The sequence below is a fragment of the Narcine bancroftii genome, chromosome 1, assembly GCF_036971445.1.
Source record: "Narcine bancroftii isolate sNarBan1 chromosome 1, sNarBan1.hap1, whole genome shotgun sequence".
Lineage (NCBI taxonomy): Eukaryota > Metazoa > Chordata > Chondrichthyes > Torpediniformes > Narcinidae > Narcine > Narcine bancroftii.
The window spans coordinates 232,154,373-232,170,303 of record NC_091469.1 but is presented as its reverse complement, the minus strand read 5'-3'; the positions used below and the strand labels follow the sequence as shown (position 1 = coordinate 232,170,303).

General features: G+C 39.9%; 1 protein-coding gene across 5 annotated transcripts in view; it reads right to left on the bottom strand.

Annotated features, from left to right (window-relative positions):
- fer (fer (fps/fes related) tyrosine kinase) overlaps window positions 1-15,931 on the bottom strand; it is a 226,584-nt gene that overhangs the window by 38,169 nt on the left and 172,484 nt on the right. For all 5 annotated transcript variants that reach the window (XR_011342757.1, XR_011342758.1, XM_069892572.1 and 2 more), the window contains one exon: window positions 9,007-9,129. Coding sequence is in view for 3 of the 5 variants with exons in the window: in XM_069892572.1 (XP_069748673.1) it covers window positions 9,007-9,129 (123 nt within the window). In the remaining 2 variants the exon portion in view is untranslated. The remainder of the gene's footprint in view (window positions 1-9,006; window positions 9,130-15,931) is intronic.

The window sequence follows — 15,931 nt, the reverse complement described above, 5'->3', positions numbered from 1 at the left end:
AGGACTTTGCCTAAACATTGTGACTAGATTATGTCAAGCAAGGACTTTGCCTAAACGTTGTGACTAGAGTATGTCAAGCATGGACTTTGCCTAAACGTTGTGACTAGACTATGTCAAGCAAGGATTTTGCCTAAACGTTGTGACTAGACTATGTCAAGCAAGGACTTTGCCTAAACGTTGTGACTAGACTATGTCAGGCAAGGACTTTGCCTAAACGTTGTGACTAGACTATATCAGGCAAGGACTTTGCCTAAACGTTGTGACTAGACTATGTCAGGCAAGGACTTTGCCTAAACGTTGTGACTAGACTATGTCAGGCAAGGACTTTGCCTAAACGTTGTGACTAGATTATGTCAAGCAAGGACTTTACCTAAACGTTGTGACTAGATTATGTCAAGCAAGAACTTTGCCTAAACGTTGTGACTAGACTATGTCAAGCAAGGACTTTGCCTAAACGTTGTGACTAGACTATGTCAAGCAAGGACTTTGCCTAAACGTTGTGACTAGACTAGGTCAAGCAAGGACTTTGCCTAAACGTTGTGACTAGACTAGGTCAAGCAAGGACTTTGCCGAAACGTTGTGACTAGACTAGGTCAAGCAAGGACTTTGCCTAAACATTGTGACTAGACTATGTCAAGCAAGAACTTTGCCGGTTTAGGGGTGGGGGAGTCACGTGATGGAGTAGTGGCCGGACGGTGTACTCCAGCCCTCTCCAGAAAAGTCAGAAAAAACAATGGAAAACACAAAGGCACAGAAATAAAAGTTAAAGAAAAGTGAGTATAAAGATGGAAAGAAGATGGCGACAAAAAAAGAAAAATCGAAAGCAGCGGTAAGAAGAGAGGAAGAGAAGACAACGGAGGAAGAAGGAGAAGGCCTTACCTGTTCGAAGAGGCCCGCGGTGGAGAGAGAAATCCGCTCCCTCAGGTCGGTAGAAATTGGACTACAAAAATTGCTCACTGAGCTGAGTAAAATTGCGCAACCGCGCATGCGCGACTCTTCGCGCATGCGCGGTCTGCATGAAAAAAAACACACCGACGGGAGGGGTGACCAGCTGGGGAGTCGATCTCCACAGCCGGCAACGACAGTTGCAGAACACCTGCAGCAAGAAGAGAACACAGAAGACAATGGAAACAAGAAAGAAGAGAAGAAAAGGGCAACAAAGAAACAACAGATGGCCAACCCAGAGGAAGAAGAAGAGGAAGAATACAGTGAAATAGAAGAAGAAGGGAAAGGCAAGATAAAGGATATACTTTCTCTTATTAAAGAATACATGGAGTCATTTAAAGAATAGCAAACACAGGAATTTTATGATTTAAGAAGAAGAATAAACAACACAGAAGAGAAAATGAATAAAATAGATATGACCTTAACAGAAATGGGAAAGAAAATGGACAAGATGGAAGAGCGGGCAGTAGCAGTAGAAATGGAGGTAGAGGACTTAAAAAAGAAATTAGAGGAATCTAATAAAAAAGTTATAGAGACACAAGAACTGTTAGCTCAGAAAATAGATATAATGGAAAATTATAACAGAAGAAATAACAAAGATAGTGGGCCTTAAGGAAGATGAAGAAGGCAAGAATATGAGAGAGTTTATAAAAGATTGGATCCCTAGGATCCTAGATGTCCAGAACTACAGCAAGAAATGGAAATAGAAAGGGCACATAGAGCATTGGCCTTTAAACCACAACCACAACAAAAACCAAGATCTATTTTAGTAAAATTCCTAAGATATACTACAAGAGAAAAGGTACTGGAGAAGACAATGGAAAAAGTAAGAGAGAACAACAAGCCACTGGAGTACAAAGGGCAAAAAATCTTCATTTATCCAGATATAAGTTTTGAACTCCTAAAGAGAGAAAGGAGTTCAATACAGCAAAGGCGATTTTATGGAAGAAAGGGTATAAATTTATACTAAAGCATCCAGCGGTATTGAAAATATTTATTCCAGGACAACAAAACAGACTATTCTCGGATCCAGAAGAAGCACGAAAATTTGCAGAACAATTACAAAATAGACTGAGGGATGAAGACGTGTAATGAGAGTAAAAATGACCACGATTTATATGTATGTGGGTAAAGAGGTAAAAGTGTGTATATGTATAATGTGCATACGTGAATGTATCCGTATTTAGAGGAAAATATAGATAGTATAGACAAGAATTAATAAGGGAAGGAAATGGAATAGAGGGAATAAGGAGGGAACTAAAAGAGTGACCTTTGTTACATATGAAAAGTGAAATCTTTTCTGGGGGGGCTGGGTGGGGAGGAGTTGCGGTCACTGCAAAATCAGCTGACTCTTGCGAGTGAATTCGCAAACCCAAATGGAGAGGGGAGATGTAGTTGTCCGACAAGGGATAAAGGACAACTCAGGAGGGGAAGGGGAGATTGGGGCTAAAGAAGTTTTAAATAGGAGAATAAGGAAAATGTTTGATGTTTTAGGAATGTTGTCTTACAAAGGGTTTAAAACAAGAAAACAGAAATGGATAAGAAGGAAAGGTAATGATGGAGAAACGGAAAGGGAAGATAAACAAAGTATAAAATGGCTACGTTGAACTATATGACTTTAAATATTAATGGAATACATAACCAAATTAAAAGGAAGAAACTGCTAAATTTACTGAAAAAAGAAAAAATTGATATAGCATTCGTGCAAGAAACACACTTAACTGAATTGGAGCACAAGAAATTAAAGAGAGATTGGGTAGGACATGTAACAGCAGCTTCGTATAATTCAAAAGCAAGAGGAGTGGCTATATTAATTAGTAAAAATGTGCCATTTAAAATAGAAGAGGAAATAATAGATCCAGCAGGGAGATATGTAATGATAAAATGTCAGATATATTTGGAGTTTTGGAATCTACTCAATGTATATTCACCTAACGAAGAAGATCAAAAGTTTATGCAAGATATCTTTTTGAAGGTAGCAAATACGCAAGGGAACATATTAATAGGAGGGGATTTCAACCTGAATTTGGATTCAAATATGGATAAAACTGGGAAAAAAATTACAGAAATAATAAAGTAACCAAATTTATAATTAAATCAATGGAAGAAATGCAACTTTTGGATATATGGAGGAAACAACACCCAAAAGAAAAGGAGTATTCACATTACTCGGCTAGACATAAAACATACTCAAGAATAGACCTATTTTTGTTATCAGCTAGTATGCAAGATAGAGTAAGAAAAACAGAATATAAAGCTAGAATACTATCGGACCATTCACCCTTAATATTGACAGTAAAGCTAGAGGACATCCCTCCAAGAATGTATAGATGGAGATTAAACCCCATGTTACTTAAAAGGCAGGATTTTAGAGAATTTATTGAAAAACAAATAAAAATGTATTTTGAAATAAATATGGAATCAGTGGAAGATAAGTTTATACTATGGGATGCAATGAAAGCATTCATTAGAGGGCAAATAATAAGTTATGTAACCAAGATGAAGAAGGACTATAATCAGGAAACAGAGCAGTTGGAAAAGGAAATAGTAAATATAGAAAAAAAATTAGCAATGAAGGAAGATACAACTAAAAGAAGAGAATTGGCGGATAAAAAAATAAAATATGAAACACTACAAACATATAAGGTGGAGAAGAATATAATGAAGACAAAACAGAAATATTATGAACTGGGTGAAAAAACGCACAAAATCCTAGCATGGCAGCTTAAGACAGAACGAGCTAAGAAAATGGTATTGGCATCAAGGAAAAAAGATAACCAAATTACATATAATCCAAAAGAAATAAAGGAAAACTTTAGAGAATTTTATGAACAATTATACCGAACTGAAAACAAAAGGAAAGAAGGGAAAATAGATGAATTTCTGACTAAAATTGAACTACCAAAACTACAAATAGAGGAACAAAATAAATTAACAGAACCATTTGGAATAGTAGAAATACAAGAGATAATAAAAAAATTACCAAATAATAAGACACCAGGAGAGGACGGATTTCCAATAGAATTCTACAAAACATTTAAAGACTTATTAATTCTGCCCCTCCTGGATGTAATCAACCAGATTGATGAAACACAAAGCTTACCAGATTCATGTAAAACAGCAATAATTACAGTAATACTAAAGCAAGGGAAAGATCCACTCTTACCAGCGTCATATAGACCAATATCTTTACTAAACACAGATTATAAGATAATAGCTAAACTATTAGCAAACAGATTAGCAGAGCATGTACCGAAAATGATAAATTTAGACCAAACTGGATTTATCAAAAAAAGACGCACAACAGACAATATTTGTAAATTTATTAACTTAATTCATGCAGTAGAAGGAAATAAAGCACCTACAGTAGCAGTTGCTTTAGATGCAGAGAAGGCCTTTGACAGAGTAGAATGGAATTATTTGTTCAAAGTATTGCAAAAATTTAGTTTACCGGAGAAGTATATTAATTGGATTAAAGCATTATATAAGGGACCGTTAGCGAAAGTGACAATAAATGGACATGTATCAAAGCAATTTAACTTAAGCAGGTCAACGCGGCAGGGATGCCCACTATCACCTTTATTGTTTGCGTTTGCTATAGAACCACTAGCAGAATTGATAAGAATAGACAATAATATAAAAGGAATAAAAATAAAAGACAAGGAATATAACATCAGTCTATTTGCGGATGATGTTATAGTGTACTTAACAGAACCAGAACTATCAATAAAAGAATTATATAAGAAATTGAAGGAATATGGAGAAGTGTCGGGTTACAAGATAAACGTAAATAAAAGTGAAGCAATGCCTATGAATAATGCGGATTTCTCAAAATTTAAGAAGGAATCTCCATTTAGATGGCAAATGCAGGCAATAAGATACCTAGGTGTACAAATAAACAAAAATCTCGGCCAACTATATAAACTCAATTATTATCCACTAATGAAAAAATTACAGGACGATTTAGAGCATTGGAAAGATTTACCACCAACACTAATAGGAAGGATAAACTGTATTAAAATGAACATTTTTCCAAGGATATTATATTTATTTCAGGCATTGCCAATACAACTGACAGAAAAATTCTTCAAGGAGTTAAAGAAAATAATAAGGAAATTTTTATGGAGAGGGGGGAAACTGAGGATAGCACTAGATAAATTAACAGAATGGTATAAACAAGGAGGCTTACAACTGCCAAACTTTAAAAATTATTATAGAGCCGCACAATTAAGATACCTATCAGATTTTTATCAAACAAGGGAAAAACCAGACTGGACGAGATTAGAATTAGATAAAATAGGGGAAAAGATACCTGAACATATATTATATAAATGGGATGAAAAATTGGTGCAACATAGAAGTTCTCCAGTATTACATCATCTCCTCAATATTTGGAAGAAGATTCATGTAGAAAGAAATAAAACAAATGATCAATTACCAAAACTAATATTGACGCAAAACAAGTTACTCCCTTTTACAATAGATAACCTTTCCTTTAGAGAATGGGAAAAAAAAGGGATTAAAAGAATAGAAAATTGTTTTTCAGGAAATAGATTCTTATCCTTTGAACAAATGAAAGATAAGTACAATATAACTGGAGATACAGCGCTGGCATATTACCAATTGAGATCCTACTTGAAGGATAAATTATGAAGCAGTTTGAGTTTGCCAGAGGCAAGTAACCTTGAATATGTGATTACAGATACAATGATAATCAAAAGATTTATAACAAATATGTATATTAAACTGCAAGAAAAGGAGAATGAGGAAACAAATGGTAAAACTAAACAAAAATGGGAACAAGATTTAAATATAAAGATAAAAAAGGAAACATGGGAGAAATTATGTTCTGGAACGATGAGAAATACAATAAATACGAGGCTACGTATGATACAATATAACTGGATACACAGACTATACATTACACCTCAAAAGTTAAATAAATGGGACCCAACAGTATCTGATGGATGTTTTCGATGTAAAAAAGAAATGGGAACAACAATTCATGCAATCTGGACATGTGAGAAAGTAGAAAAATTTTGGGAAGATCTCAACCAGATATTAAATAAAATAACAGAAAACAATATACCAAAGAATCCAGAGATCTTTCTCCTAAGTAACATAAAAACAAAGAATTTGGAATTGATTTGGAGGATGCACAAAAAAGATTTGTTAAGATAGCTCTAGCAGTAGCAAAAAAATATATTATGTCAACCTGGAAATTGGAAGATAATTTGAAAATACAACAATGGTATATAGAAATGAATAAATGTATTCCATTAGAAAAAATAACATATAGTTTAAGAAATAATATTGAAATATTTGAACAAATATGGGAGCCTTACATTAAATACAATAGCGAAAACCTACCGGGAACAATCATTACCTAAGTTGATGGAAGGAGAAGGAAAGAAAAGAATGGACTCAGTAGAATTTCTGGTGTTTTTTTTTTGAGTGACAACATTGACTGGTTTAATGTATCCTAGATTGTATACCTTAAATGGATGGGAGGGGGGGGGGGTGGGTTGGGAGGAGGGAGGGGGGGGGGGAGAAAATGTCACTGTATATGTGTGAAAAGGAAAAAGTGTGTATCATGGCTAATGTGATTTATGGTGTGAAAAATAAAAAATTGAAAAAAAAGCAAGAACTTTGCCTAAACGTTGTGACTAGACTATGTCAAGCAAGGACTTTGCCTAAACGTTGTGACTAGATTATGTCAAGCAAGGACTTTACCTAAACGTTGTGACTAGATTATGTCAAGCAAGAACTTTGCCTAAACGTTGTGACTAGACTATGTCAAGTAAGGACTTTGCCTAAACATTGTGACTAGATTATGTCAAGCAAGGACTTTGCCTAAACATTGTGACTAGATTATGTCAAGCAAGGACTTTGCCTAAACGTTGTGACTAGACTATGTCAAGCATTGACTTTGCCTAAACGTTGTGACTAGACTATGTCAAGCAAGGACTTTGCCTAAACGTTGTGACTAGACTATGTCAGGCAAGGACTTTGCCTAAACGTTGTGACTAGACTATGTCAGGCAAGGACTTTGCCCAAACGTTGTGACTAGATTATGTCAAGCAAAAACTTTGCCTAAACGTTGCGACTAGACTATGTCAAGCAAGGACTTTGCCTAAACGTTGTGACTAGACTGTGTCAGGCAAGGACTTTGCCTAAACGTTGTGACTAGACTATGTCAGGCAAGGACTTTGCCCAAACGTTGTGAATAGATTATGTCAAGCAAGAACTTTGCCTAAACATTGTGACTAGATTATGTCAAACAAGGACTTTGCCTAAACGTTGTGACTAGATTATGTCAAGCAAGAACTTTGCCTTAACGTTGTGACTAGACTATGTCAAGCAAGGACTTTGCCTAAAAATTGTGACTAGACTATGTCAAGCAAGGACTTTGCCTAAAAATTGTGACTAGACTATGTCAAGCAAGGACTTTTCCTAAACATTGTGACTAGACTATGTCAAACAAGGACTTTGCCTAAACGTTGTGACTAGATTATGTCAAGCAAGAACTTTGCCTAAACGTTGTGACTAGACTATGTCAAGCAAGGACTTTGCCTAAACGTTGTGACTAGACTATGTCAAGCAAGGACTTTGCCTAAAAATTGTGACTAGACTATGTCAAGCAAGGACTTTTCCTAAACATTGTGACTAGATTATGTCAAGCAAGGACTTTGCCTAAACGTTGTGACTAGACTATGTCAAGCAAGGACTTTGCCTAAACGTTGTGACTAGACTATGTCAAGCATGGACTTTGCCTAAACGTTGTGACTAGACTATGTCAAACAAGGACTTTGCCTAAACGTTGTGACTAGACTATGTCAGGCAAGGACTTTGCCTAAACGTTGTGACTAGATTATGTCAAGCAAGGACTTTACCTAAACGTTGTGACTAGATTATGTCAAGCAAGAACTTTGCCTAAACGTTGTGACTAGACTGTCAAGCAAGGACTTTGCCTAAACGTTGTGACTAGACTATGTCAAGCAAGGACTTTGCCTAAACATTGTGACTAGATTATGTCAAGCAAGGACTTTGACTAAACGTTGTGACTAGACTATGTCAAGCAAGGACTTTGCCTAAACGTTGTGACTAGAGTATGTCAAGCATGAACTTTGCCTAAATGTTGTGACTAGACTATGTCAGGCAAGGATTTTGTCTAAACCTTGTGACTAGATTATGTCAAGCAAGGACTTTGCCTAAACATTGTGACTAGATTAGGTCAAGCAAGAACTTTGCCTAAACATTGTGACTAGATTATGTCAAGCAAGGACTTTGCCTTTAACGTTGTGACTAGATTATGTCAGGCAAGGACTTTGTCAAAATGTTGTGACCAGACTATGTCAGGGAAGGATTTTGCCTAAACCTTGTAACTAGATTATGTCAGGCAAGGACTTTGTCTAAACATTGTGAATAGATTTTGTCAGGTAAGTACTAGAAAAATTGCTGGGGCTCTCTGCAGAATTCTGTGAGTCTACCTCATGCAGTTCAGTTTGGTATGTGGAGAATATGCATGCTGCAAGATCAGTGCAATTATCTTGTAGAAGATGCTATTAATTAACGTTTGCATCTTCAGGAAATGTAATGAAATTATCTGAATTCTGATATAAAGCCAAGATTAATGAGGCAAGCAAAAGTGGGGGACATGGTTGAGCTGGGAGTTGTAATCCTTAAAAACCTTTTTACAGGAAATATGAGTGATAATGAAGCAGAGAAAAAAAAACCTAAAGTTCTATCAATAACAGCAAGAAGCAGGTACTTCATTGGAAGTTATTCATGTTATTGTGATCCTACTAACTGAGAATCCAATATTAATTCACTTTTCTAGATTAGTCCAAGACTAATGAAATAATTTGTTATTGCACATATTAAATTACTTGAACAATCTAACTATTTCAACAGCAGACCTCAGATAAGATTAGAATTTTTGGCAGTAAAAGTTGCAAACTACTGAGTGAATTATTCGAAGTTTACAACTCAATGCTCAGATCAAATAATTTCAAAATGTGAAAAGTAGATTATTCCAATCTCGTGTCTGAATACACCCACCTTAACAACAGGACTTAAAAGAACCACTGCTGATTTTTTTGTGATCACTTGCTTTGTGCTGTAATGATAATCTATCAGCTGAGGGATTGTGGAAAATCCAGTTCCTTCAAATCGATATTGATTCTGTGTAAGAGAATGAAAAAAAAAGAAAATGTTTTGCAAGACAAATAACAAATATCCAACAATTTATATATCGAGACAATTAAAAAGACTGCAGATGCTGGATATCAGAAAATGCTCGAAACACTCATCTACCAAACATTCCTGGTGTAAGTCAGGACTAGAGAGGGTGCAGAGGAAATTTAATATGGTTCTCTTCACATTTGCAGACCATTATTTCAAAATAAGCATCAAATGCTAGAAAAGCAATGAGGGACAACACTTTTATCTGTGCTACAAATTATTTTTGAATAAGAAAATTTTTTTTGAAGGCAGAATTGGTTGTGGTGGGAGAGGATGCAGGTCAATAAAGAATCACAGGTTCAACCTTTTTTCATCAGTTCCTCAAAAGTCAACAATTTGCATAGACAACAAACCAGCTGTTAATTTCAAGTCAAAAACCCAAAATGTAAGTCTTATCTAATTTGCCTCTTTCATCATATTAATGTTTGGATTTAATATAATGCAATAAATAAGGTGGCAGAATTTTTCCCCTAAGATTTTAGCACAATGTTTCCTTCAATCAAACTACAGGTACTCCCTAACTTACGACCGTAATTGGGACCAAAGGATCATTCGTATCTCGAAATGAACGCAAGTCAGAATTTTGCCCGCAAGTGTGGAGTACCGAAGCCTTAAAGCAAACTTTTTAATCAAATGTTGTATTTGACAAACTATAACAGGGTTACAGGGCATGTAAGAGCCAAAATGTGCACACTTACTTTGTTAGTCGGCATCCCGGGGTTCATAGGCTAGGTGTGGCCAGCTTGATTCTTGTGCGCAAGCCCGAGTCTTCGATTGGCGCACATGCGGTGGGATCACGTATTGGAGTTCGGTTGGTGCAAGCACATAGTTAAGCGCCCTGATGATATTGAATTCGCGCCCTTAACTCTCGCACATGCGCCAACCGAACTCCAATGGCGAACCCACTACATATGCGTCAACCAAAGACTCGCGCATGTGCAGGAATCAGGATTGTCACACCCAGCCCCTGGACGCCAACTAACAAAGTAAGTAAGTACATTTTGTCTCTTACATGCCCTGTATCCCTGTTATAGTTTGTCAAATACAACATAAAACACATAAATTTTATATTCTTTCTCATATATAGGTAAGTTCCGTAAGTCGCAATTTGGGAGTAGCTGCATATAATAGCGTGGAAGCTAAGATATTAACCAGCACGCCACTCAGACATGATGTATGCACACTGATGTTAGGTAAGGTTGCAACACAACTCCAGTAGTTTTTCCAATCTAATTTTTTTCTAGATTTCTGTCCCTCACCCCAACAAACTTTCTGCTGCAGTGGAATTACTCTAAATAGGAAACTGTTCCACTGACATAATTTCTGGCCCTGAACCACACCATGAGTTGTAAAAGCCAATAAAACCTGTGCTTGTGCACCTTTGGAGGCTGAACTGCAAGTCACCATAAAATTGCTCACTGGAGCACCTTAAAGTACAATTTTTGAACTAAAAAGCCTCAATATGAAGGACCTCTACCACCATCCTGTGACCGATTGACTGCATATTTCTCGAGTGTAGGTTAATGATGAGACCATGAAAAAGCTGGACCAATTTCCATATTTCAATGAGGACAGATATTGATGAAATTCACCATTAGCTACTGAATGCTAGTACATGCTTTGGCAGCCCAAGAAACATCAAGACTCCGAGCTTATGGTCCACTGGCTGCATCTAATCCACACCTTCTTGAATGCTTCTCTTCTGAGACATGGACTCCCTACAGCAGGCACATTTGAGAGATATTGCCAACAATAACACTTCAAAATCCTTCACATCCATTCAGATAAAGAACCAACGCCAGAATGTTTTCACAAGCCAACCTCCCTAGTATTAAAGTTCCAATTAAACATAGCTCTGATAGGTACATCATGCCACTTCAGTCTTGACACAAACAGCATTCCAGTATCTGTCATGGTAAGACATTGTCAGGCAGACATGAGAAATGATTTGAGGATGTTATATGAAGGAATCTCCCGTCTGTCTCAGTTCAAAATCGAGAGGAACCAAGAATCCCAAGTCCCAAGAGATGCACTTGGAAGTCTGGTGATTACACTGACTTCACCTCCCCCCACCCCCAACTGACCCACCCATCCAATGCATCAAGCATCTCCTGATCCAGCAGAGCCAGAGTCTGCGATCCCACGTTGGTCTCTTCAGTGCTTTCAAAATATAGGATGGAGATCAAGAACCTGGTTGGGTGGTACCAGAACAATAATCTTGCTCTCAGCATCATCAAGATTAAGAAGCTAATTGTTGATTTTAGGAAGGGGAGGCTGAGGGGCCATATACTTGTCTGCACTGATGGGATGGAGTGTTTCCATACATCAAATTTCTCCTGGAGCCAGCACACTGAGGCAACTGTGAAGAAGCCCCTCCAATGCTTATACTTTCTGAGAAGTCTGAGGAGGTTTGGCATATTGATGAATACTCCATCACACCTCCACAGGTGCACTATGGAAAGTGCATGGACTGGTTGCATCACAGCCTGGTTTGGTCATTTGAGCCCCCAGGAACGCAATGTACATCCATTGACATCTATTGATGAAACATCATAGAGGACTCCCATCACCCTGGTCACTGTAGGCAGCTGTTGTTATGGCTGTTCCACTCCTGCTGCAATCGTGCTGCAGTCTCCGTATTTACAGGGGTGTACTGCGCATGTGCGGGTACCTTGTTAGTTAGTAGGAGTATACAGTGGACGCAAGCTCTCTCCCTTCCCAGTGATGTAAATACGTTTTTCTTGTTCAGTAAAGCATTTGTTGTAGTTCACTGCATCTACCGACTCTACTCATTATTTCAAGCACAATAATGAACATGGTGTCAGAAGTGAAGTCTCACAACTGAAGTACCACATTTGCGAAACCTCAAAATGGCCAGCGTGTTTAGATGGCCCGACCCCATGGTGTTCGAAGGAAATGTGGCTGAGATCTGGTGCATATTCAAACAGGAATATGATATTTTTATAGCAGCAGCACACAGTGATAAGCCTGCAAGTACCAGAGCGTACATCTTGTTAAATTTGGTGGGCACGGAAGCCATTGAAAGGGAGAGATCCTTTGTCTTCACAGGTGAAGTGTGTGAGAGGAATCTCGTAATCCGCACAGCCAAAACGAGGGAGTACTCTGAATCCCTTAAACGAAAGTTTAGGGAGATGAACAACCCTCAGAAGAATATAACATCGGAGAGACACAAATTTAATAAATGGGACCAGAAGACTGGCGAGTCCATACACTCATACGTGAGTGACCTAAAAATTAAAGCCAAAACCTGTGACTTTGGCACACTTATGATGAACTGATTCGAGACTGTATGCTATGCGGAATCCGTGACAACCGCATGAGAAGGTCATTACTGTGAGAGGGCAACCTAACTTTGCAGATGGCCACTGGAACGTGCCTTACAGCTACAGTGAAGAACAGCAGAAAACAGGCTGCTTCACAGCACCCTAGTGCAAGTATTGACATGGTACAAGCCGGACCGGCGATCAGACAGTGGCCAGAGGATCGAAGAGGATGCACAGTTCCCCAGAAAGGCCGCTCCATGCCCAGGATTGGGTGTGGCAACTGTGGGGGAGACCACTTTCCAAAATGGGAGAAGTGCCCGGCATATGGCCAGCAGTATCAAAATTGCAGCAGACGAAACCACTATAGCAGGTGTTGTAGGTCCAGGCAGTGAGCCTCTGCGCAGACTGGACACAGGAGGGCAGTCAATCTACTGGAGCCAGTGTACAGAGACGGAGAAGGTGGCCCAGACGATGAATACCAGGTCAACGGAGTATCTGCAGGAATGAGGCCCATATCAGAAGCAATAATGAGGCATTAGTGTCTGTGGAGGTAAATGGCAAAATAGCCAAGATGAAAATAGACACTGGTGCAAAGTGCAATGTCATGCCAGTGAAAACTTTCCGACAACTAAAAGACAAGGAAGGAGTACAACCATGTGCCAAATCTACAAGCTTAGTGGCTTATGGAGGCAGTAAAATTCCTACCACTGGCACTGTACAGTTGCATTGCCGGATACAAGCGCTACCTTTCTTTGTAGTGGAGAAAGATTTCAAGCCTCTGCTTGGCCTCACTGCAAGCATGGACATGGGACTCGTTTACTTTGGTGCCGACGTCCATCAAGTAAGTTTGGCTGAGGATTTTTCACGAGCAGTTTTCCAGAATATAGTGAACTTTTCACCGACGAGCTGGGAAGGCTCCCAGTGACATACTCCATGCGGCTCAACCCAGAGGTAAGACCCGTGGTTTGTCCAGCATACCGCATTCCCGTGGCCATGAAAGAAAGGATTAAAGCCGAGCTGGACAGAATGGAAGAACTGGGTGTCATAACACCAGTGTCAGAACCAACGGAATGGGTCTCGTCCATGATGGCTACCAATAAGGACGGACAGCAAATTTGCATCTGCATTGATCCATAAGACTTTAACACAGCTCTCAGAAGGCGCATCACCTTATGCGGACGGTAGAGGAAGTGGCTGCACAGATAACTGGCTTAACAGAGTTCTCAGTTCTAGATGCGAGGAACTCATTCTGCCAGATATCGCTTGATCATTGTTTGTCCCTGCTGACCATTTTCAGCACAGCATTCGGCCGATACAGGTTCCGGAGAATGCCATTCGGTATCAATTCGGCAACTGAGGTGTTTCAAAGGGCTAAAGAGGAAATATTTGCTGGGTATCTTTGTGCCATCATTGTTGACGACATACTTGTGGGCAGCATTTTGTGTGAAGAACATGATGAGAACCTGCGAAGGGTGCTCGACTGGGCATGAGAGGTAATTCTGAGGCTCAACCCCGATAAATGCAAGTTCTACCTCGACCAAGTCATGTATGTGGGCCACGTATTCACCAGTAGGGTTCTAAAAGTGGACTCTTTGAAAACAAAGGTCATCAGTGAGATGCCAGCACCCAAAGATGTGGGGTCCCTCCAACAATTCCTGGGTATGGTGAACTATCTGGGAAAGTTCATACCCAATGCCAGTGAGTTAACTGCTCCTCTCCAACAATTGACCACAAAGACACAGAGTGGATTTGGTACCAGCAGCAACAGGATGCGTTCGCAGCCCTCAAACAGCACTTGTCCTGCTCCCCTGTCCTCTCCTACTTCGACGTGCGCCGCTAACCTGTGATGCTTCACAGTATGGCCTAGACGGGGCATGTCTACAGGATGGAAAACTAGTGGCGTATGCATCCAGATATCGAACAGACATGGAGACGAGGTATGCCAAAATTGAGAAGGAGCTTTTAGTAGCAGTGTTTGCCTGCTCCAAATTTAATGACTATGGAAGACCGATTACTGTCGAAACTGACCATTTGCCCTTGGTAACATTCACCAACAAACCGATCCATGCAGCACCAGTGAGACTTCAGCGAATGATTCTCTGTCTGCAAAAGTACAGCATCACTCTGATCCACAGATGTGGCAAAGAGATGCACCTCGCCAATGACTTTTCACAAGCTCCTAGAAAGTGCACTACCCAGCACACTGAGGAAGGGGACACCTTTAATGTCATGACAATAAGCCACATTCCTCGGCCCGTCTCAATGAGCTACAGCACCACACTGTGGATGACAGGACTCTGAGCTCCCTGGACAGTCTCATTTCAGGCAGCTGGCCAAATAAACAGCGCAGTTTACCACCTGCAGTACAGCCATTCTTTCCCTATCGAGACGAGCTGATCATCGACGAGGGAATCATCATGAAAGGCCAAAGAGCGGTCATCCCCGCTGCACTACAAAAATTATATGTGGAAATCTTCCATAGAGGGCACCCAGGCATGGATGCAACAAAACGCCAGGCGAGGGACAGCTTTCTGGCCAGGAATGTCCGACCAGATAGACGAGAAAGTCCAGTTGTGTGTGGTTTGCAACCATACCAGGCCACACCAGCAAAAGAAGCCACTGCAACTGCACCCAGTGCCCACCTTCCCATAGTCCACAGTGGCAACAAATATTTTTGAGTGGCATGGACAGCACTACCTGGTATTGACCGACTCATACACTGGCTGGTTTGAAATAGACTTATTGCAAACTACCACTTCAGAAGCAGAGATCAAGAACTGAGTCACCAGTTCTCAGTACATGATATCCCTCATATACTCCTGTCCAATAACGGTGGCCAGTTCGCTAGTCAGACGTTCTGTGATTTTGCCTCCTCGTGGGATTTCAAGCACATTACTAGCAGCCCAGAATATCCTCAGTCCAATGGGCTTGCCGTAAGAGCTGTAAGAAGTGCCAAGCAACTCATGGATCGCTGTTACAGAGACAAATCAGATACCTTTCTCAGTTCGCTGAACCTGAGAAATGTCCCTTGGGATAACACCTTGGGTTCGCCGGTGCAGCGTTTGATGTCCCGCCACACCAGGACGACTCTTCCGGTAACTAAGAAGCTTTTGGAGCCTCACATTAATGCTCAGCTACTATGCAAACGCCTTACGCAGAAAAAATATTACGATAGGTCAACTAGGCCACTGACACCCTTTGCTGAAGGGCTGGTGGCTCGGCTCCAGACTCCAGAAGGGTACGACCACCAAGGCGTTGTGCAACAGAGTTGCAATGAGCCGAGGTCATACCTCATCAACTCAGGGAGAAAAACGTACTGGAGGAATGGAAGGCACATCCTCTCGGTCAAAGAACCAATATTTTTGGATGAATATAGAGAACCCAGAAATAATAGGGAGCCCCGTCTCTGTTCCAGAGGAACTCTTGAGTGATGCAGACAGCATCCCAACAACCGCAAA